This window comes from Lygodium microphyllum, chromosome 24, assembly GCF_053477565.2.
Source record: "Lygodium microphyllum isolate KBCC chromosome 24, Lygodium_microphyllum_v1.1.10, whole genome shotgun sequence".
NCBI lineage: Eukaryota > Viridiplantae > Streptophyta > Polypodiopsida > Schizaeales > Lygodiaceae > Lygodium > Lygodium microphyllum.
Window position 1 is genome coordinate 32,826,522 of NC_141158.1, and position 21,702 is coordinate 32,848,223.

Consider the following 21,702-nt stretch of genomic DNA (forward strand, 5'->3'; position numbering starts at 1 on the left):
TCATTCATGACAGATTTATAAACAGAATACCTAAAGGAGACCTAAATGAAGAATGTCCTGTCCCTCCCGAGTCTGGCATCCTGACTTCAGTAAAAAGGGCACCATCAGCAGGTTCCATTGCAGCAGTCTTCAATCGTCCCCTGTTGCACAAAGAAAATCATCAGCACTCTGTATGAGTAGACTTAATAATTTTCTACTTTTTTTCTAGTTTAAAGACATTCGATGGCACTTGAGAGAAGGATTTCCAGGACTGATGTATCCATCTGAACAAGGAGGTTACAGCCAAGCTAAACAGTTTAGAACAATCACAATAGTACATTTGATAGTTTCTTTATCCCATATATTTGTAGTTGTTTTTATTTTCTTTACATAGATACAAGTGCTTATAAATGAGATACTCTTTTGCAATCAGTTTACACTTCAGCAGCATACGCTTTCCCACACACTACACCGTCAAATAAACCTCCATGAGGTAATGCTCCACAAAATGGCTGGTATGATGATGAGCGCAGAGAGACATGAGCACGTTTTCAGTGAGAGATGGCACTTGGCATATGTACACATAAGCATGCTCGAACACTCTTCAGACGGTTGGTACGCAAAAAGAAGCGGGAATACCTGAGCAGACTAGAAACAGAAATGTATTCCATATTCTTGGGGCAGGACAGCAAGAGAGAATAGAAAAAGATGCACGAGAACCAGCCACCCCTACAAATTACTAGACCGGATGATTGGCATGGATATGCTTGCACACTCTATGATATTCCTGGCCAAGAGCCTATGCCACTCCCCTCAACCTCAAGACCAGCAAATTGCAGATTTTTCACAGAAAAAAAAGTGAGGAATGCCATATGGAAACTAAAAAATGGAAGAGCCCAAGACCATGAGGGTTTAGTGGCTCACATCTTTAATAGGGCAGTTTGTGAGGGATTTCCAACCTGTTGGTCAGACCATATTATTGTGCCGCTCTTTAAGAGTGGAGACCCCGCGCTACCTAGTAACTACCGAACTATCATGATTGGACACATGCTGGCCAAGATATATGGCTCTATCGTGGAACAAGCATTGAGTGAATGGGCCGAGATGCATGGCCTGAGGTCAAAAGGCCAGGCTGGCTTCAGGAGGGGATATACAACTCTAGACCATATCTTTATGTTGAGGGCAATCATTGAAGAAGGCAAGGCATTCAAGAAAAAGATCTATTGCTGTTTTGTGGACTTTCGCAAGGCCTTTGACACAGTGCCACGTGCTAGACTCATGAGAAGAATGCAAAACATTGATGTGCCCGTAGAGATACAGTGGAGTATCTATGCCCTGTATGAGACAGTGACAGGCAGAGTACGAACACCTGAGGGCATCTCATATACAGTCAATAGCACCATTGGGGTGAAACAAGGCTGTCCACTTTCACCGACACTTTTTGGGCTGTATATAGATGAAATTTCAGAATATGTGGATAGGACTGGTGGGGCCGGAGCCAGCCTAGCTGGAGTGCTGATACCATTACTGCCTTATGCCGATGATATTGTACTTATATCTGACTCACCTGAGGGACTAAATAGACACTTGGATGCATTATCAGCTTTTTGCAGAGATAGAGATCTTAAGGTGAACCTTGGGAAAACTAAAGTTATGGTATTTAACACTTCAGCTCCTTGGGTGACAAGACCTGAGCACCAGTTTACTTTTGACGGAGAGCCAGTGGAGATGGTTAGGCAGTATATTTATTTGGGGGTCACATTGAAGGGACCACAATTCTCTTGGAGAGAGACATCAGAGGCTCGTTTGGCAAAAGCATATGTAGCCTTAGGTGCATTGGAGAGGCAATGTGCTCACATACAATTTCATGAGCCGTGCACCAAACTATGGCTTTTGACACCCTGGTTACACCCACACTCCTATATGGGGCAGCTATTTGGGGTCCGAGTCTCTTTCACATGAGGAGACAGCCTTTGGGAGACCAGGATGGACCAGAGAAGGAATACTATGACGGATGGGAACATATGGAAAGACTACTGGTCATGATGATCTCACACATGATACGAGCGAAGAGCTCGACCCCACATGAGATTATCAGAGCTGAGTTGGGAGTATCACCCATGGTGGCTGAGGCCTTGGTCCAGGCAGTGACTTTCATACATAGACTATGGAAGCTTCCCCAAGATAGATACCCACGGCTAGCCCTGGCCTCTTCTAGACAACTAGCAGCAGACAGTGATAGACACTGTTGGTATGCTCAGATGAGTACATGGATGAGTCTACATGGGCTGCAGATTGACAGACTACCCCCCTTTGACTATAGCTTGGATTGCCCTACACTTGACCTAAGCCGATCAGAGCTAAACCATGTGATCAGAGCAGACATACTGAAGTTAGATACGGAGAAGACCTGGATCCGCCGACCCCCCTCCCCCCATGGGGTGGCACACTAGCAGACCCACTTTCTTCAGGTATCTGAGGATGGTTTCATCACCCGACCCAATTACATGGACACACAACTGCCTCATGGACTACGCACAGTTATTGGTCAGATCCGCACCTCATCCCACCACTTGAGGATTGAGACAGACAGATGGGAGGGTATACAGACAGAAGAACACATATGCCCACTATGCAACAGAGAGCCAGAGACAGAGGAACACTACATCTGCCGATGCACTGTATATTATGACATACGAGGTAGATACCACTGTCTGTTTCGAGAGGGTTTTGGACCCCTGAGATGGATCGTGCAGTTTGAGGATCAGAGATGCTTGGGATTTTTCCTCTTGGAGCTCCAGAGGCGCAGAGCAACAATTCTACGGAGTAGGAGGCCCCCACAGCTTGGCTCACATAGACAGAGAGCAGTCACTGACTTTTTCACTAATACACGACAGAGTATGGCAGATACCACTACTACTGCCACAGCCTACAGGAGTACATCATCATTGGACCTCATCTTCTGTAGGTGTCCCTTTGGATAGAGCAGTGGCACTTAGCCGGTCTAGGCGCCCACGTCCACCCGGACGAAGGCCTAGACATCCACACCACAGACAAATTAAAGCCATCATTGAGCGCCATAGGAGACACATGCCGAGACGCCTCAGCCATGCAGAGATACACCTCCCTAGAGAACAGACATATCATTGATGGAGAGTTTTCCTTTCTCTACTCTCACTTTCAGATCACTGACATGTTTCCCTTTTATAGGACACTATTTCATTTCTTTTTCAGTCTTATAGGCATGTTTTTCGTCTTTTTTCTCGTTCCAGATGAGAAACACACCATCATTGTATGTACTGCTTTGGTCTCATAGGCCACATTGGCCTTTTAGAGACATTAATATACTCCCTCTCTCTCTCTCTCTCTCTCTCCCCCCCCCCAACACACACACACACATAAATATATATAAGAAGAAGAAACAACACTTAAAAATAAAGAAGAAGAGCATTTTAGGTTTAGATAAAAGGCCCAAGAAATGCTTGCAAGGGTGAGCCTAAAAATAGGAAAAAATAGAATCATGACAATGGATTCAATTTCAAGACTTTAAAATAGGAAGAACATTAACAAATAAAAAATAAATTGAACAGTGAATTATAAAACAATAAAACATGGAAAAAACATAAACAATAAAGAGAGAATCTTTTCCCCCACATTTCCCTGATCAGGGTCTTATTTTATATATGTAGGACAGGAGCTTGCATTATTGGATTGCTTCTCATCATGCAATCACTTGGATAGAGCCACAATATGCTGACTGGAAGTATCACTCCCTTACAGCCTCACCTCCAAACTACTTTTAACTGTTATATATGACTCTTTCCAAACCCAAGCTGAGGATTGAGTCGTTGCAGCTCTGGGGACAGATTATTAAAACACTTCATCAATGCATGTCTTCGTGGAAAAAGATTCCTCCAACTTCAGCTCATAGGACCACGAAAGTGTTGGCTCAAAGTCCACTTTTTCCACTCATGGCAAGGCATTTGTATGTGCAGCACTGATAACAATTGAGCCGTAGAGATACACAAGGATAATAATCCCAGCATCTCCAAATACTGTGCTAGGAATCTCTGAAGCTGAAGGAAATACCACATCATCATGCCATGTCACAGCAAAGTATAATTGTGGGAGTAGGGAGGGCAATGAAGTGAGCGAAATCCGTAAGGAGAGAGTGAGAAGAATATAAATAAAGGAATAAGAAAGTGACAGGATACTGACGTCTTCTAGTGGAGCATACACACAAGGAAATAGTATCTAGTGCTTCACAAGGAAAGAAGAAAATCATGTTATTGCATTCTTCAGACGATGGTTATTTTATAAACAGACAAAAGTATGGCACTTATACTATGCATACATGGTGAAAACGTCAACTAACTTACACTATGCATACGTGATGAAAACATAAAATAACTTTTGAAAGGCTTGGCTTGGCATATTGATTACATACAATACGATACAGCTCTTAAGTCACTGTCGATTTTCTTCTTGCATGTCCTTAAACAACTCATTTGCTATATGGAAGCATCATTTTAGTTCTGAACTTTACTTCAGTGGGAGTTAAGAGTTGTGTGTGTCTACCTACAGTATACTTATAACCTTGACCAAAATAGTTACATGTACCGTTGGGTTTGTATGCAGAAATACTTTGAAGCATGATAGAAAATATATCCCTTCACAAGTCATATATGTGACACAGGCCATAACTTCTAGCCTGATAAGAAAGTAATATCATGTTTACCTTTCATTATCTTTCTCATTGAAAGAAGCATCATCCTTTTCACCTGAGATAGAAGACATATCAGTCATGCTCTTTGTGGCTCTGTCCTCTGCTATTGTAGGCAGTTTGTTTCCTTCTTGTTGATCTTCGGTGTATTTGGTCTGCCTTACTATTTCCTGCCAGCCAGGACTTTCCAATTCCAAATCACCATCAAAGATGCCGAATCGTCCTCTGCAAAACAGTTTTTTCCCTGTGCTTAATCATTTGTCCCCAATTAGAAAATCTATGATCTGCAAACAAAAATGAAGGTATACATAAAGCAATTTACATTTGCTTTGGCTCTTTCACAGATGACCAACGTCTTGGTCTGTCAAGATACAGAAAATTTTCAAAAGTCTTAGTACTTAAAAGGAGCAGCAGTTATTGAAATGATCAAAACAAAAATTTCTGATCGCACCCAAGCTGATGCGTGTCCAATGTCAGTGGCTGCACAGGATTCAAGTTCTGTCTTGAACAGTTGACCTGTCATACAAAAAGACATACACGTTGGCATTCTAATTTCTCACAATGACCTGGATATACATTTCATTGCATTATCTGTTAAACCTTAAGAAACATACTGGAGATGAAAATCCAGGAGAGGATCTGCTGGACTGATCGCCATCCTTCTCAAAGATAGATCTTGCAATAGCATTTTCACTTCTCATACTCCCAACAAGGTCCACATCCTGCATCTAGACAATAAAGCATGTGTTACTATTGTAAACAAAACAATACTCTGCACATGTTTGACTGATTTTCCATTATAGAGGGCATTCTCTCTGAAAAGGAAACACATTAAATCAAACATGAGTCCAGCTTTCTTCTATATAATCTACTAAGCAAAGGCCAGTAACCAAGAAGATTTACTGAAGCAGCTTGTTCTTGGAGAGTTTCGACATTGAAGTTCCAGGAGCTCACACCTCGCTTGTATTCATTCTGTGTATTAAAATAGACATCATCAATCATGAATCATCAAGGAAATATCAAGACCAATCAAATCGCAAAAGCAACCTTCTATCTCATAGCTTCTGCATCAGGCAACCTAATAAAGCATGCCTGCTAGAATAAATTCAGAATAAGATATTCGGATTACACAGTAAAGAAATACATGATTTATGTTACGACTGTTGCAAAGTCTAGGACTGCTTAGAACCTGAAAAGAAAATATCCAAGTAAACAAACTTCAAAGTGCACTCCCTCTATTTTCCAAATTCATAGGAAGTTGGCTAATTTGGAGATGCAAACCCTTTCTGGAATGTAATTCATGAAGTTTCCAAACAGCTTATAGTCTGTTATTGAATTCAATGATGAAAAGAAGGTAAGCAGTCAGGGTTGTACAGGATGATGTTCCCTGGGGTCTCAATCAAATCTGCACTATTTTGATGCCGAAAAGACAAACCTAATTGAAGAGAATCCACATTAAAAATTGTTACTTTTGATTATGCCTGTCTTGAATTTAATGGGTGCATACTCTTGTTGTGTCAATCGAATGCCCACACTTGAGGAGCAATCATGTGCCAGAAACTTGCTGGCAAAGGAGGAGGCATGAAGGAGGCTACAAGGAAGGGAGTGGTGAGGTTGCACAGCCAAAAGTGAGGAGAAGTATGTGAGAAGGGATCCATGCACCAGATCTGCATTACTAAAAACAATAAGGTGGTGCATCCAAAGATGAGGCCAACAAATGGGGAGGCAAGCATGGTGAAGAGGTGGAGGAATGCAGACTGAGTCAGTATGAGAGAGGGGAAGGGTGTTAATCTAGAAAAGGTGCATTTTACATTAAACATTCATTAGCTCATTAAATAGCCCCAAAACCCAAATGCACTTAAGTGTGCTTCAGTGTCTCATAAGGACCTAGTCGCACCCAAGGGAGTGGGGGCACACTCCTCCCACTTCTACTAGGTGCAACACAAAGGGCACCCAGATTACTGGGGACCCTCTAAAACTTGAGGTCCTTGCAAAAAGAATGAAAATTGGGCGTTTTAGCCCAGCCCTTGTTGGGCTAACCGGTTGCTGATGGTGGTCGCCTCCTCACGCATGGGGAAATCACAGCTCATGGTGCAGTAATGGCTGATTCGTGGTGTCCTGCCATTGTGCCTGCTTGTTGCGTCCTCTTTGTTGTCTACATAAACTTGCAGGCGAAGGTATTGTAGGTGCCGACATCAAGGTATTTCTCTGTGCACAAATTGCAGGTATGGTGCCTGGAGCCTTCTCTCTTATTTCCAATCATTGGAATTGGTTGAAATTTTTTGCACTTTGCCTGGGTTCTCTCTGCCCCCCATTCAATCGTTGCATGCATGGATTTTATGGTGAAATGCATGCACTCAAGATTGAATGGATTGATGGCCAAACAAGGGTATTGGTGGCCTAATTTCATGGCTGCCTCTGCTCTTGACCAACACATCACCTGCCTAACCTTGGAGCTGACCCAGACCTGCGATTGGTGCATGCATGGACTCTCATTTGGCATGGATGCATTGAGTGCAGGTTCACTTCTTTGACCTACAATTGAATCATGCATTGACTTTCACATGTCATGGATCAATAGGCAATCCAATGCTGTATGGATTCCCTACCACACCTACCCAGCCAATTCTGTCTACCCCCTGAATTCTCTTGCACTCGCCAATGGTGCATCCTCATTCTCCACATTTATCAAGGTCCCAGTTACACTTCACGCCCAAATCACTGCATGGAAGGGAAGGTCTCTCTTTGCATGATCTCCTTGCCCCACGCCCTCTATTTTTTGGTTGCCAAATATGGGGGAAATTTCCTGCATCCCCTATACACTCAATGCTAGCAAAAAAACAATTTTTTTACTGGCTATGTGATGTGTATGACTTTCTTTATTTCTGTGCATGCAACTGTCAGAGGTGACCCACGGGGCACTCACTAATCGAACTGCTGGTATTTGCAGGGCCCTGCACTGAGATTGTCCATCGGATCGCATGAAGGCCTGGCAGGTAATTTTCTGTCCATCCTGCCTTATTGATTATTTCAGTTTTCCTCATTTGCCTTTTCTGTGCATTTGATTGATCATTCATGTTTGACTAATGGGGACAGCTCCAAATGATGATGTCACTTAGCAAACATAGGGTTTCGACAGTAGATGATAGCTCCAAGGTACTAGGCGATAGCTCCTAGATGCAAGTGATAGCTTTAGGATGCAGACAATAGCTTATAGGTGGAGACGAAGGCTGGAATTAGAAGCCAGAAGGTAGCATATAACAAGGGGAAGGTCTGACCACGATGCCCTCTATTTATAGAAAGTTGGGACACCCAAATTAGGGTTTTGCATGTGGGACATAGTAACTCTCTAGGATCGTGTTTCTTTTTTAAAATAATAAGATTTCTTCATTAATTAAGCGTGTTTTGGGGTTGTTTAAGTCAAGCTAATGCAATTTCAGCTCAACACCCCTATGGAGATATAGGTGTTTGTTTGCCATTGGCTTCTTCTAATCGTTTGCTATCTTCCTTGCATCTTTAATGTGTTTTTCTCTATGCATTTCTTTGGTATTGCATGGTGTCCTTTGGCTTCATGTCCAAAGACCTGCATATCATTAAAAAAGACTCTACTTTGTCACACTAGCTCTATCAATAGTCTAGTGCGGGCGAAGGCTTCTTTTTTCTATTCTTCTATTCATGAATGGGTGTGTTGTTACGAGGACGTGAAAATTTGATGCTTTGCTTATGTTTAATTCACATTTGATTAAAGGATTAATCAAATGTGCAATTAAAAGATGCACATGTGTTGCACACGTGAGGTGCAAGCTACTTTCTCACAGTTGAAGACCGAAGGACCCTGTGAAAAAGATGGGCATCAAAGGCAAAAGTTGTAACAAGTTACACTTGTTAGATTCTATGTGAATTTTGGTGTCAATTTGCCCCTAGGACCATTAATTGGCCATTAAGTGTCAGTGGTGATACTAGGGACTAGACATTAATTAATGGATTAATGCTTGTCCAAGGATCAATTAATGCATGGGACCACTTTGGGTTGCAAATGGCCTAGCCAATTAATTTTTGGATGGGCAAGGTTAATTTTTTGGGCATGGATTAAGGGCTGAATTAATTTTCAGAATTAATTAAATGACTGGAAATTGCTGAAAATGGATTAAGAAAGCTGCCACTTGGCAAAACTTTCCCATGCAAGTGGGGGAAAGGCTAAATAGGGCTGAAGGGAGAAGAAAATCTCGTTTTTTCATTTTTGGAGCTGTTGGATTGTGGCTGCCAACTTTTGGGGCCATTTCCCAGCCATTCGAGACCATTTTGGTGATGGAGATTGCATATTCTTGACCTTGGGAAGCTGGCAATTGCTGCTGATGCACTTTCTCATGAAGATCACAGTCTCTGATGCTCCTATTGTTGTTGATGCATCCGTTTGGGCCCTAATTTACAGCAGAAATTAGGGTTTAGTAGCCACATTGGGATCCGTGCCAAAGATTGAAGGCTCAAGGGACTGAAATCAGCGCTGATAATTGAAGATTATCAAGGGATCTCAGGAGCCAGCCCATCCCAAATTTATTTGGGGCAGCATTTGGCCAACCAAGGGTCAAATTGGAGAATAAGTCCTGGGTGAATCAAGGAGCAAATGACCCAAAAGGCTTGCTGGTCATTTATGACAGCAAGAGCAATTAGTTAGCAGGAGGAGATTGAAGAATCTCAAGTTGTACTCCTTCCAATTGAATGAAGCTAAAGAAATACCGCAAGGGGCGCCAATTTTGGGGCCAACAGGGAGTCTACTGTCTAAGAACATTATGGTAAAGTGTGTATTTCACTTTATGTGCATTTATTTATTGCCGTAATTAACTCTTAGATCAGGTTATCACCACCCTATCCAAGAAGGAAGGCTGGTTTCGTGTGTACTCTTTATGTGTTTCTTTGGTATTGCATGGTGTCCTTTGGCTCTGTGTCCAAAGACCTAGGCATCATTAAAAAGGCTCTACTTTGCCACACTAACTCTATCAATAGCCAAGTGCGGGTGAAGGCTATACACATGATGTTACTTTGTCTCCCTTTTTCTATCCTTCTATTCATGAATGAATGTGTACTTTCGCGCCTTTCAAATTCCATGTCTGTCTTTTGCATGCGTCCTTCGAATCCATTGCATATCTCCTTTACTTTATCGATGGGTGTGTATTGTCGTGTCTTTCAAACCCCTTGCATGTCTTTTGTGTGTGTCTCTCAAACACCAAGCATTATTTTCCACAGTTTGGCAAGGGGTGTGTATTCTTGTGTCTTTTGAATCCCTTGCATGTCTTTTGTGTGTATATTTCTAGATGAAGTGCAGTATATTTCACTGGTTTAGGATGTATTCTCGTGCTCTTCTTCTTCTTCTTCTTCTGGGCTTTGCCTTGTTTATATCTCCCTTAGATCAGGATAGATGTGCTCCTTGTTATTGAGGGTTTTTTCAGTTGTATTTCCTATATTACATGTGTCAAAAATAATGGGTACGCTCTGATACCATGTCAAAATAAGTGATAGTGCACAGAGATAGTAGGGTTTGCTGGGAGCAACACAGAGTATGTACGGTAAACACTGAGAAAGAAGAGAAACTTAAACACACAATGATGATGTATTAAATCATGCTATGAGAAGAAAACCTGATACAACGGAGTCGAAGCTTAAAAGATTATTGCATTGTCTTGTTTGAATCGGGCGGTAATACTTATGGAAAATTTGCACAATGAAACAAGCAAAACGCAATCCTTTGGGCAATGGGCTATCGAAGTAATCACTAGAATGTGAACGATAGCTGTCAAGGGAGAGGACCACAATCCTCTAATGCTGTCAAAGATGTGGAAGATGATCACTAGTTATCGAGGGAGTGAATCACAGTCCTTCAATGTCAAGGAGTGACCTAAGCAACAAAATGCAAATCCTGGAGTGTTGGAGCTGTCAAATGTAGGGAGACCAGCCTAAATGTTGACGCCAGGTGGATAATGATAATGACAGATGATGGAGAATGAGTTGGGCTGCAAAAAACACAAGTCCGAGCAGCCTCTATGACAAACAATCGATGTCAAGTGATGGAGGAGGAGCTAGCACACGAGTATCGCCAAGTGATGGAGAAGAAACCATGCTTCAAAAATGTACGTCCCAACAGCCCCTTTGATAGACAAGTGATTAAATCACTAATGCTCGGTGATATAGACTGCCGCCAAAGGCTAGGATGTTGATACTAAGTTGGAGATGTTGATGCCAGGCAAGAATAAGGCCTCCAGACTGAAAAACGCAAGTGCAGAATGAACTCTGTGGAGAGGTGGCACAACAAATGCCTAGGGGTAGACACATATACTCCACGAGGTAGGGAGCAAAGATCCATGGTATTACCATCAGATAAGGATTGCTCCTCAAGATATTCATAAAATAGCATTTAGGACAACTTTTGGTTTGTATGAGTTTCTTGTGCTACCATTTGGTCTTACCAATGCTCTTGCAACCTTTAATAAAATGTATTTCTTTTGGCCGAGTCTTCGACGAGACATTAAACAATTTATCAAAGAATGTCTTGTGTGCCAAAAGATTAACTTTGATTGCCAAAAGCTTGCAAGGCTTTTGCAACCATTACCAATTCTAAGTCCCCCTTGGGAAAGCATTGCGATAGATTTTGTTTTTGGCTTGCCAAAATCAACAAAGGGCAATGATGGCATATGGACTATTATTGATAAGTTTAGAAAACATACTCATTTCATTATAGTCAAGAAGACTATAAGTCTCAACATATGGCTAGAATATTTATTCAACAAATCTTTAAGTATCATGGGTTACCACAATCCATTGTGGATGATAGAGATCTACGAACCACTAGTCTCTTTTGGTGAGCTCTTTTTGAAAATTTGGATACAAAGCTTACATTTTCTTCTTCTTATTGTTAGGTTTGACTCATGCCTACGCTCCTAGAGGAGTGTCAGTGATTTGCAGTAGGACACTAGGGCACTTTTTACTCTCCTTATGTGAAAATTTTTCCCCCAATTACATTATCTTCTATTTTATGTACTTACGTTACACAGTTCGGTCACTTATCATGTTTTACATATTTTGGGTGTGAACGCACATTAACAACTCTCAAGTTTAAGGGTTGTACTTTGTACTTTCATTACACTCTTGGTAATTGCATTGGAAGTCGTGATATGTCTTCACTCTCTCTCACTCTCTACTATCAACTGTGTACTCTTAGCTGAGAGCTTCAATCTTCACCCCTCACATTTGGTATCAGTGCTGTGGGCCAGCTCCAACTTTAGCTCATCCGTTTGCAGCCCCTAGACTAGACAGCCCCACCACCAGCCATTGCTACTCCCACCACCAGCAATGCCTACAGTCCTGTGCCATTAGCGGCCTGGTCAACCCTGTCGCTAATTGCAGGTACTGCCCAGCAACCGCCAACACCACCTATAGTAGCCACCTTGGTCCAGCCAGCACAAGAGTCACCTGCATCTGCTTCGCCAGCAAGCCTGCCACCTACAGCACCGCCTCTAATTTGCACACCGCCTCTTCCAGCTCCTCCAGCTACTTGCTTTCTCTGCGTACGCCAATGTCTTCTGCTCCATTAGGCCTGACAGCTGTCACAGCCAACATTAGAGGTAAAGAAGGCATTTACTCATTTTTTATTTAAAATTTTGAATTCCAACCAAGGGCTTTTGCTGGAGGAGTCCATTTCTGCTCCTGGACATGTCTTGGACACACTCACTGTAGAGATTTCTTGGAAAGCAGGTCAAAAAATTTGGGGCTTTTGGGTATTTAGCAGACATTGGCACATGTACTACATGTTCAGTCTGAAATAGACTGAAATTGTACATTTTGGGCAGTAAAATTTTGGGGTTTTTTGCATTGGTTGTGTTGCTGAGCATTATTTGTGCATTGGACAGTGTGTACATTGGATAGTTTTGATCACATGTGACAGATTTGATAATTACAGCATGGTGCATGCTGTAATTTCCAGAAATTCCCGAATTTCTATGTCATTTCAGCTTTGGCTCTTGCTTTTGGATTCTTTGAAACATTGATATTTACCATGGCCAATCAGGGAAAGAATGGTGTATTCACATATGTATCCAAGGAGGATAGATTGGATGGCAATAATTATTCTTTATGGGCTTTTATGATAAAGAATGTATTGATTGCGAAAAATCTTTGGAATTATGTTAGTGGTGAGGGAGTCCATCCTGGAATTGTGACTCCAAAAACACCTCCCACAAGAGGACGTGGTAAAAGGCCTGCTCCATCTCAGCCACTTCTCCAAAGATTAGCAACACAAAAGGCTTGGGCCACACGGGATGCTCAAGCATTGTCACTAACTACATTGGTAGTTCAACGGTCTATGATCCCACATATACGATCTGTAGCTTCTTTACAAGAAGCATGGCTTACACTTGAGCACATGTTTGTTGGAAAAAATGAGACGCGCATCTCTTTCTTTAAAAAAAAGCTTGAGAATGTGAAGATGGGTAAAGGTGATGCCATGAAGGGTCATCTTAACAAAATTCATGACCATAGTTGCCTCCGTACGACGTATAGTATTGTCCGTACGGTACATATCCGTACGAATTCATATGTGATTTTGGGCCTATTTGGGCCACCTAGTCTACGCGTCCTGGATCCCGTGTCTTGTGTTTCCTACGCCCCTGCCTTTACTCCTGCGTGTTCCACTTGCCTGCGTGGTGAACCACACAAGATCGGTCATTGCCCGAAGGGGAGGAGAGATACGAAGGATGGGAGCAGATGGAACGCCCCGTGGTGATGATGATCTCTCAACCGATCAGGAGTAAACCATCTGTACCACACGAGATCGTGAGTGCAAAATTGGGAGCAACACCTATAGTGGCAAAGCCCCTATCCCAGATGGTGGCTTTCCTGCACAGGCTTTGGAGCCTACCGCGACATAGATACTCCTGCCTTGCACTAGAATCATCCAAACAACTCACATCACAAGGGGACACTAAATGCAGGTACGCCCGTATTCAGGCCTGGCTGCAACTGCATGGGCTACACATGGACCACCTCTCGCCCCTACAATATAGTTTGGACTGCTCCCACCTGAAGATTAGCCGGGAGGAGCTGAACCACGTCATCAGGGCGGATATTATTCAGCTACACACAGCCAGGACATGGGTGTTACCGACTGAGGATCTGGGGAAGAGGATGGCCTTCTACCGAGAGCACCTCCTATACCTTACACCTGACGGCTTAATTATACACATGAGATACATGGATGTACACCTGTCCCAAGGGGTCCGAAGTGCCATCGGGCAACTCCGTACGTCATCAAACCAGCTAGGATTGAGACAGGTAGATACGGAGCGGACTCTCAACCCCTAGAGGACAAGATCTGCCAACTTTGCCAGCTGGAGCTAGAGACAGAAGAACATTACATATGTAGATGCCCAATGTACTATGAGATCAAAGGCAGCTTCCACTGTCTCTTCAAGGAGGGATTTGGGCCACTCTCCTAAACATTAGACTTCCCAGACCAGAAATGCCTCGAGCTCTCCTGGAGCTATGCCGACATAGAGACCACCTTCTACGGGCCTGAGACCAAACAGCCAGGAACACACAACAACGCACCCTCCAAGAGCTCTACAGACCCTTGGCCAACCCTCTACAACAAGGACTGCAGCCAACCAACCAATGGCCCCACCTCGAGGAGTCACCTTGGATAGAGCTACAGAGAGAGACAGAGCTCGCCGCCTACACCCAACAGGCTCACGCCCCCACAGGAGACATCACCTACAAATACAGCGGATACTACAACGCCACCAGGGAGCCATACACCACTACTTCATCCTCTCCATGCTAGACAGGCCCAAGTGAGACATCTTAAGATGACCATGCTCCATGAGCAGTTCCACATTGCACTTGAAGTACATCTAGATTGTATCGAAGTCTGTATACCATTTCGTACCTACTCACCTAGTTCACCATAACACTAGATATTAGCTTTATTGGGACTTTGAAAACTTCCCAGACATTTTGTATGTAACCTTTTGGTCTCATAGGCCAACTTGGCCTTTTATAGACGTTAATATAACTTTCTTTCTTTCTTTCTTTCTCTCTTCCATGATGGATTTGGACCTCTTCGTCACGTCATGGAGTATGAGGACCAAAGATGCCTACGTCTTTTCCTCCTGGAGCTCGAGAGGCGCCGAACTGCACTACTGCAAGACAAGAGGCCAACTCATCCAGAAGGACATACAGAGAGCAATGACAAACTTCTTCTACAGAGCCGACCCTACTGACACTACCAGCCTAGCAGAGACAGAGCCACCCCACCACACACCTTACAGGCCACGCCGTGGAGTCACATTGGATAGAGCCATTTCCCTTCGTTGAGCACGACGACCCTGTCTGCCAGGACCATGTCTGAGGAGGCCACACCATAGTCGGATTAGAGCCATTATCATGAGACACCGAAGACCTCACCACAAGGCATATCAGTGAATCAGCTAGGGACCGCATCATAGCTGAGATCATGTGTAGATCTTAAGATCAACTACAGCCCATAGTCTCCACCACAGTTTTGTACATGGCTCTATCAGATCTAGTTCTCCTTTCCTTTCCTTTTCTTTTCTATCAATGGAACAACACTACACATGGTTCAACCCTAGTATAGTCCCATCGTATAGTTATTTTCAGTATTGTTTCATAGGCCACCCACTTATTTGTAATGTTATCTTTACCTTACTGATGAGATGACATTAGACATGGATGTAATCTGGATTTTGTCTCATAGGCCACATTGGCCTTATGTAGACGTTAATATATATATATATGTATGTATGTATATATATATATATATATATATATATATATATATATATATATATATATATATATATATATATATATATATATATATATATATATATATATATATATATCTCGGGCCTCTTTATCTGTCATTGGCACCATAACTCGTGAGAAGCATGAGGCCTTCAATTTTTATGCGATCCATGTGGAGAGAAACACAAAGAAGTCCAACTCCCACCATTGAACATGAAAGTATTGCGGGAAGCGCTAAACAAGTGGTGTAACTCAGCTTCTTCAACATCTTTCCAAGACGGGGGGGACAAGTTGCTCCATGCAAGGAGATCCCTCAAAACATTGCGGAGGAGATTCTCGCCAAGATGAGAGGGGGATCCACAAGAGGAGAAGGATGTGGGTTATCGGCACCAACTCCTATGCCTACTAATGAGGAAGTATCCAATGTGGGCGTATCTTCAACCAATGCGGGAGAGGCCTCTACCATAGGTGGTGGGGGCTCCACATCTGCATCCAGCTTCGGTAAAAGACAAAGAGTGGAGGCTCACGTGGTGCCGAAGAGACAATCCTTTCTCTCTCAAGCTCCCGGTCATGTGCGTGGATCAATTGCCTTTCTTAGCGAACGGCAACGACTTGCAGACATTGAAATTGCATACATGGTGATTGAGTGCAATCTTGCATTAAATATCCTAAAGCAAGAGCAATGGAATAAGATGGTAAATCTTGAAAGTTGAAACTTGAAAGTTGAAACTTGAATCTTGAAAGTTGAAACTTGAAAGGCTCAAGTTTCTCTCTCTAGACTCTTTCTCAATCTAACCTCCAATTCTTAAATCTTGAAAGTTGAAACTTGAAAGTTGAAACTTGAAAGGCTCAAGTTTCTCTCTCTAGACTCTTTCTCAATCTAACCTCCAATTTCCAAGTATTGTTAGTAAGAAGTATACTTGTAATTTGTAAATTGTGATTGTAGATGGGCCCCTCAAATGTGGTACAAGTTGTTACCGGCAATGCATCGAATTGTCAGCGCATGGGCGGTTTGCTTGAGGCCGAGTTCCCTACGATTGTGTGAACTCCATGTGCAAGTCATTATTTGGACTTGCTCATGGAGGACATTGGAAAGCTTAAGTAGGTGAAGAGGGTGGTCCGCAAAGCTACATCAATTGTCGCATTCTTCACGGTAAAGGTAAAGGTGCTTTCGATGTATCATGACCATAGCACACTGGAGTTGAAGAAGCTATCTTCAACTCGCTTTGCTTACATGTGGTTATTGCTGGAGCGCCATTATGAGCTGCGGCCCGACAGTGGTGTCCACTCTATGGAGTGAGTGGGATGAGCATGAGACAGAGGAGGCCAAAAACATATAGCACTTGTGCCTTAATGAGCAGTTTTGGCAAAAAGTCAATGCCGTTGTCATTGTCGTGACTCCCTTTTATAGGGTGTTATGTATGAGTGATTGCGAGGGGTCCACCATGAACCTTCTCGTTCACTTCTTTAGAGCGGCATTGGTAGAGGTACGTGCTTGTACAGTGATTAGAGAGACACAACATGCACATGTTTTAGAGATAGCAGAGAGGAGATGGGCATGGATGCATAAGCCCATCCATGGTTTTGCCGCATTGGTACATCCTGCCTACAAGTCACCAGCGGTCATGGATGATAGAGAGTTCCGTTTGGACCAGCTTGCTTATTTGACTCGTGTGGTCCCTATGGATAACCACAATGCAATGTTGGAGGAGCTAGGATGCTATGCAGATCAGAGAGGGCATGTGGCTTTTGCTTCTCCCACTTCTCCTAGTCACTTGTAAAGACTTTATTTTGGTGGCAAAACTTTGGATATGCAATGGAGACCCTTCAGCCCTTAGCCATGAGGGTCCTTGCCCAGGATTGCTCTTCGGGTACATATGAGAGAAATTGGAGTGCCTATTGTCTCATTCACACAAAGATTTGGAATCGGCTTAGCACAGGACAATTAGAGTGGCTAGTCTATTGCCACACTAACTTATGCATGATGAGGGCTATGATGAGCATGGGTAGTCCAAAGCAGGTAAAGTTTAGACACTTAACCGTAACATTTAAAATTTATTATTTTAACTTTTAAACTTTAAACTTTGAATTTTATACTTTAAAATTTAGACTTCAGCATTTACAATGATCAATCTTACATGCATCACTGCATTGTGTAGGTGAATGTTGATACATTCAAGTTGACAGGCGACACTCTTCTGAGTATACATAAGGAGGTGGACGAGAAGAAGAAGATGATTTTTGTAGAGCTCTATAGAGAGCTTATAGCAGCAGATACTCGTGATACTCGCAATCAGTGTGCTCGTGGGTGAGAAGTTCGAGTAGGTGGTAGCAGGGGCATGGTCATTCAACGCCCTCCATCATTGAGGAGAGGTGGTTCGAGTGGCTTGCAGATATATGTAAGACGAGGCTCTAGTAGCTCACATCCTATGCCTCATGATGACATCACTACTTACCTACACAGTCACCACCTGGGGAGCCATCATTTGATGATGATGGTAACCGCATCAGTGAGGATGAGTATGAGTGTGTGTCATCATTAGATGCTGATGAGTCATCTTCAGACTCTCTTGATGAGCACTCTGATGGTTATGATGATGATGATAGTGATGCCTCATTATAGATTCATATGACATAGGTCTTTTTTTTTTGTATCAAATATACTAGACTATAGTTGTATCGCTTGTTTTGCGCAGCCTATGTGACCATGATAGTCACCCTCATGTATTCATCTTATTGTGTAATGAAATGGCTATTTCCACTTTAAACATGTATTCTATGATCTATCATTTAATGATTAATGATTTTTGTTATTTAAAAAATCATCTTAATTTTTTTCATACTAACACGTACTGTACCTTATAAAATCATAAGATACCATTAGTACCGTATTTTATAGTACCGTACCATATCGTACCTTTCGTACTTGACAACTATGTTCACGACTTGCGTGAGCAGTTAATGAATGTAAATGAGTATATTCTCTCTTTTTTTCGTAAAAGTATATACTCTCTCTCTTTTTTTTCGTAAAAGGTAATTGTATTAATTACGAAAAAAATACAAGATTACTTGATTACAAGATAGTTGATGACACTAAGCCATCAGGTGAAGAAGTTCTCTTGCTCTCTCTCTCTCTCTTTCTGATTACAAGAGGCACGAGGGCCCTAGGCCAACGTGTGGGAAATCCCGTAGTAATGCACTAAAAAGTTACACCAATCATGGCAACGACCCAGAGGCAATTGCCATATGCCAAGGAAGCAAATCCTCCCAAGGGAGCAAGTCTGAGTGTTGGATGAGATCTAGCTGCCAATGCAAGAGGCCTTTAAGCCTGGCAATATGACGCGGTACATTAGAGGCCGAATCAAAGAGAAAAGCATTGCGCGTGGTCCAAATGTGCCAGCATCCCCAGAATCTGAAAAAGTGAAATAAGATCTTCATATGCAACTGCGGCGGTGTGGGATACTTCGGGCGCACAAAAACCCAGTCGAAAGGAGTTAGTGAGGACCCCACCACAGTGCGCCAAATGTGCGACAAGAGTGACCAGATATTCTTGGCGAGCGGGCAAGAAAGGAAACGATGTCGGGCCGATTCCGCCGTTGTGGCACAGAAGAAACAAGTGCCATTCGAGATGCGACGCTTGGCAAGGGCCGAGGCAAGAGGAAGACCACCAATCATTACCCGCCAAAGAAAGACCTTGCATTTGAAAGGTGCCTTATTCAGCCAGCCCTCCATCAGCGTTGTCTGCCACCATGTCAGCGATTTCCGCAGTCCCCAAACAGTATTAGCTTTGTCACCCAGCCATTGGTGATCCTGAATGAGAAGATGATACACCTGATTAGTAGAGGCCTTTTCCAGACTCAACTGGCCTGCAAGGTCTCAGTCTTGCCAAGGGCGATCCACAGCCAGGGCAGGAAAGGGTTGCCTACCCTGAAGTTCCGACGAAAGCTTTCCCCATAAATCACGGTATCCGCGCGAGATCTTGAAAAGTCGTCTAGCAGTCCGAAACGATACAAGGACATTGCGAGTGGCAAGGGTAGCATCCGCAACCGACGTCACACCTAAACGGGCCATGCGGTTAAATCTCAGTCTGAGCTGATGTTTATCTTCCCATGAAAGTAATTGCGATACTGCCAACAATTCCAGCTGAAAGGAGTTAGTCTGCAAGCGGTCCCCTACCGGGTGCCAACGGGCCTTTTGGAGCACCACTTTCCACGAGCCGACCAAGTGCAGTAACAAAGCGGAAGAGGGGCTGGAAAAACGGGAGTCTGCATTAAGGACATGCCACCAGGAGGCCCGAAGCCAAGTGTTTCCATGGCAGAGCCCGCTGTCCTCAAGAAAATAACGAGCTATGATGGTCCACGGGTGATGATCCACACACATGGCACGAAAAAGGGGCCAGCGGAGAGCTAGCATATGATTTTCTGCATCCAAAAGAGCTCCACCACCCATGCGCTTAGGGGTACATGTATGTGACCAGGAAATCCATGAAATGCCTGCCTTCAGGGAATCCTTCTTCCACAGCATGAAACGGATGGGATGAGTGAGAGCCTTCAAAGTAGTAGGCGTCCATGGCAACAATGGCAGGAAATACGTTAGCATTGGGAGCATAATTGACTGAGCCACTTTGAGGCGGACATGGAAGGGCCACGCTTGCGACTTCCAGTACATAAACTTCGCCGCCAGTTTTTGTGAAATCCACTCCAGCAGGTCCTTTGGCCGTACATCCACCCCCAATGGGTATCCAAGATGCCTGACAATAGAGCCACGGGAAACCACCTAGCCTTGCCAGCCTAATGACTGTAAATCGGGCTCCGTGCAACTGAGAATGGCTGACTTAAAGGCATTGATGCGAAGCCCCGAGGCCTGACCAAAAAGCGTCCAAACATCTAATGCCTTGCGAATGTTGTCCCTGTCCGCCTGCAAAATCATAAAGGTGTCATCAGCCAAAGATTGGCTAATGAAGTGCTGGCCCAAAGGAAGAGACAACCCTGCCAGCTGAGCAGAATTTGCCATGGAGGATAACATTGAAAGGACCGGGTGAGTTGCCAGGGCAAAGAAAAGAGGACTCAAAGGACAACCCTGTCTGACTGAGCGTGCAAGGACAAAGGGCTCTGTAACCCCACCATTGAGCATAACTCTGGATGAAGCCCCTGCACTAATGGTGTAGATCAATCGGGACATCCGGGTACCAAAGCCCATAGCAGACATGAGATCTGCAATGAAAGACCAGTCCACATAATCAAACGCCTTTTCCAAGTCCAATTGAATCAATACCACTTCCTGACCGGAGTGTCGCGCATAGTCAATAGCCATTTGCACATTTAAGATATTATGCAGAATGTTGCGGCCCTTAATGAAACCATATTGGAGAGGATGCACAATAGTGGGAAGGTGCTTGTGAAGCCGATTCGCCAGCACTTTGGAGTAGATTTTATACATGGAGCCCATCAAAGAGATTGGTCTCCAGTGTTGCAGCTTTGACGGCGAAGGGACCTTTGGAATCAGTTTGATAAGGCCTTCTTTCCATGAGGAGGGCATGACCCCTGTTTCCCAAACCTGCTGAAACATGACCACCAATGGCTTCACCAATTGCGTGGCCGAGCTCTGAAAGAATTCATTAGTGAGACCATCCCAGCTAGGACTTTTATCCGTTGGCAGGTGCAACAAAACATCCATAGCCTCCTCCTCGCAAATATCCGCCTCCAAAGTGGCTTGCATATCCAATGGAACTTGCTGGCGGACCAGATGATAGAAGACCGAGCGGGCATGCGTAACCTGGCTAGAAGGCAAGGGAGAAGAACCAAGAAGTTCCATAAAATAATTTCTGCACATATTGACAACGGTCTGCGGATCAGTGACCATGCAACCCTCCGAATCCTGGAGTCTGGTCATATTGTCGCGAGCCGGAGACGCATGCAAGGCACGAAAGAACTTATGAGACTGGCAGGCACTATCTTGCAATGTGTCAGTCAAGTTATGCAGCTTGGCCTGCTGATAAGATTTCAACTGAAATACTTGAAGAAGATGGGCCAAACGCCTCTCCAATGACAGCAGAAAATCATCATCCGGGGAATCCAGGAGCAAGGAACGGACCAAAGCCAGTAACTCCTCTGCTGCAGATCGACGACGGCGACAAAGCGAGGCATGATGGATCCCATACTGCCGAGCAACCCACTGTACATTAGAGA

At 43.7% G+C, this 21,702-nt stretch overlaps 1 protein-coding gene and 1 long non-coding RNA gene across 8 annotated transcripts in view; one reads left to right on the top strand and one right to left on the bottom strand.

The window, feature by feature from the left end:
* The window catches only part of LOC148014962 (serine/threonine-protein kinase BLUS1-like), a 122,991-nt gene that overhangs the window by 32,003 nt on the left and 69,286 nt on the right, over nucleotides 1-21,702 (bottom strand). For 6 of the 7 annotated variants that reach the window (XR_015688431.1, XR_015688432.1, XM_087665853.1 and 3 more), the window contains exons 9-14: nucleotides 5,606-5,674; nucleotides 5,317-5,430; nucleotides 5,154-5,218; nucleotides 5,025-5,063; nucleotides 4,718-4,927; nucleotides 31-140 (exon numbers count right to left, since the gene is read on the bottom strand). Coding sequence is in view for 5 of the 7 variants with exons in the window: in XM_087665853.1 (XP_087521979.1) it covers nucleotides 31-140; nucleotides 4,718-4,927; nucleotides 5,025-5,063; nucleotides 5,154-5,218; nucleotides 5,317-5,430; nucleotides 5,606-5,674 (607 nt within the window). In the remaining 2 variants the exon portion in view is untranslated. The remainder of the gene's footprint in view (nucleotides 1-30; nucleotides 141-4,717; nucleotides 4,928-5,024; nucleotides 5,064-5,153; nucleotides 5,219-5,316; nucleotides 5,431-5,605; nucleotides 5,675-21,702) is intronic. The other variant, XM_087665851.1, reaches the window with a different exon arrangement.
* The window catches only part of LOC148014963 (uncharacterized), a 108,351-nt gene that overhangs the window by 31,828 nt on the left and 54,821 nt on the right, over nucleotides 1-21,702 (top strand). Inside the window, exon 2 of the long non-coding RNA XR_015688433.1 lies at nucleotides 7,653-7,698. This is a non-coding gene — a long non-coding RNA (uncharacterized LOC148014963). The remainder of the gene's footprint in view (nucleotides 1-7,652; nucleotides 7,699-21,702) is intronic.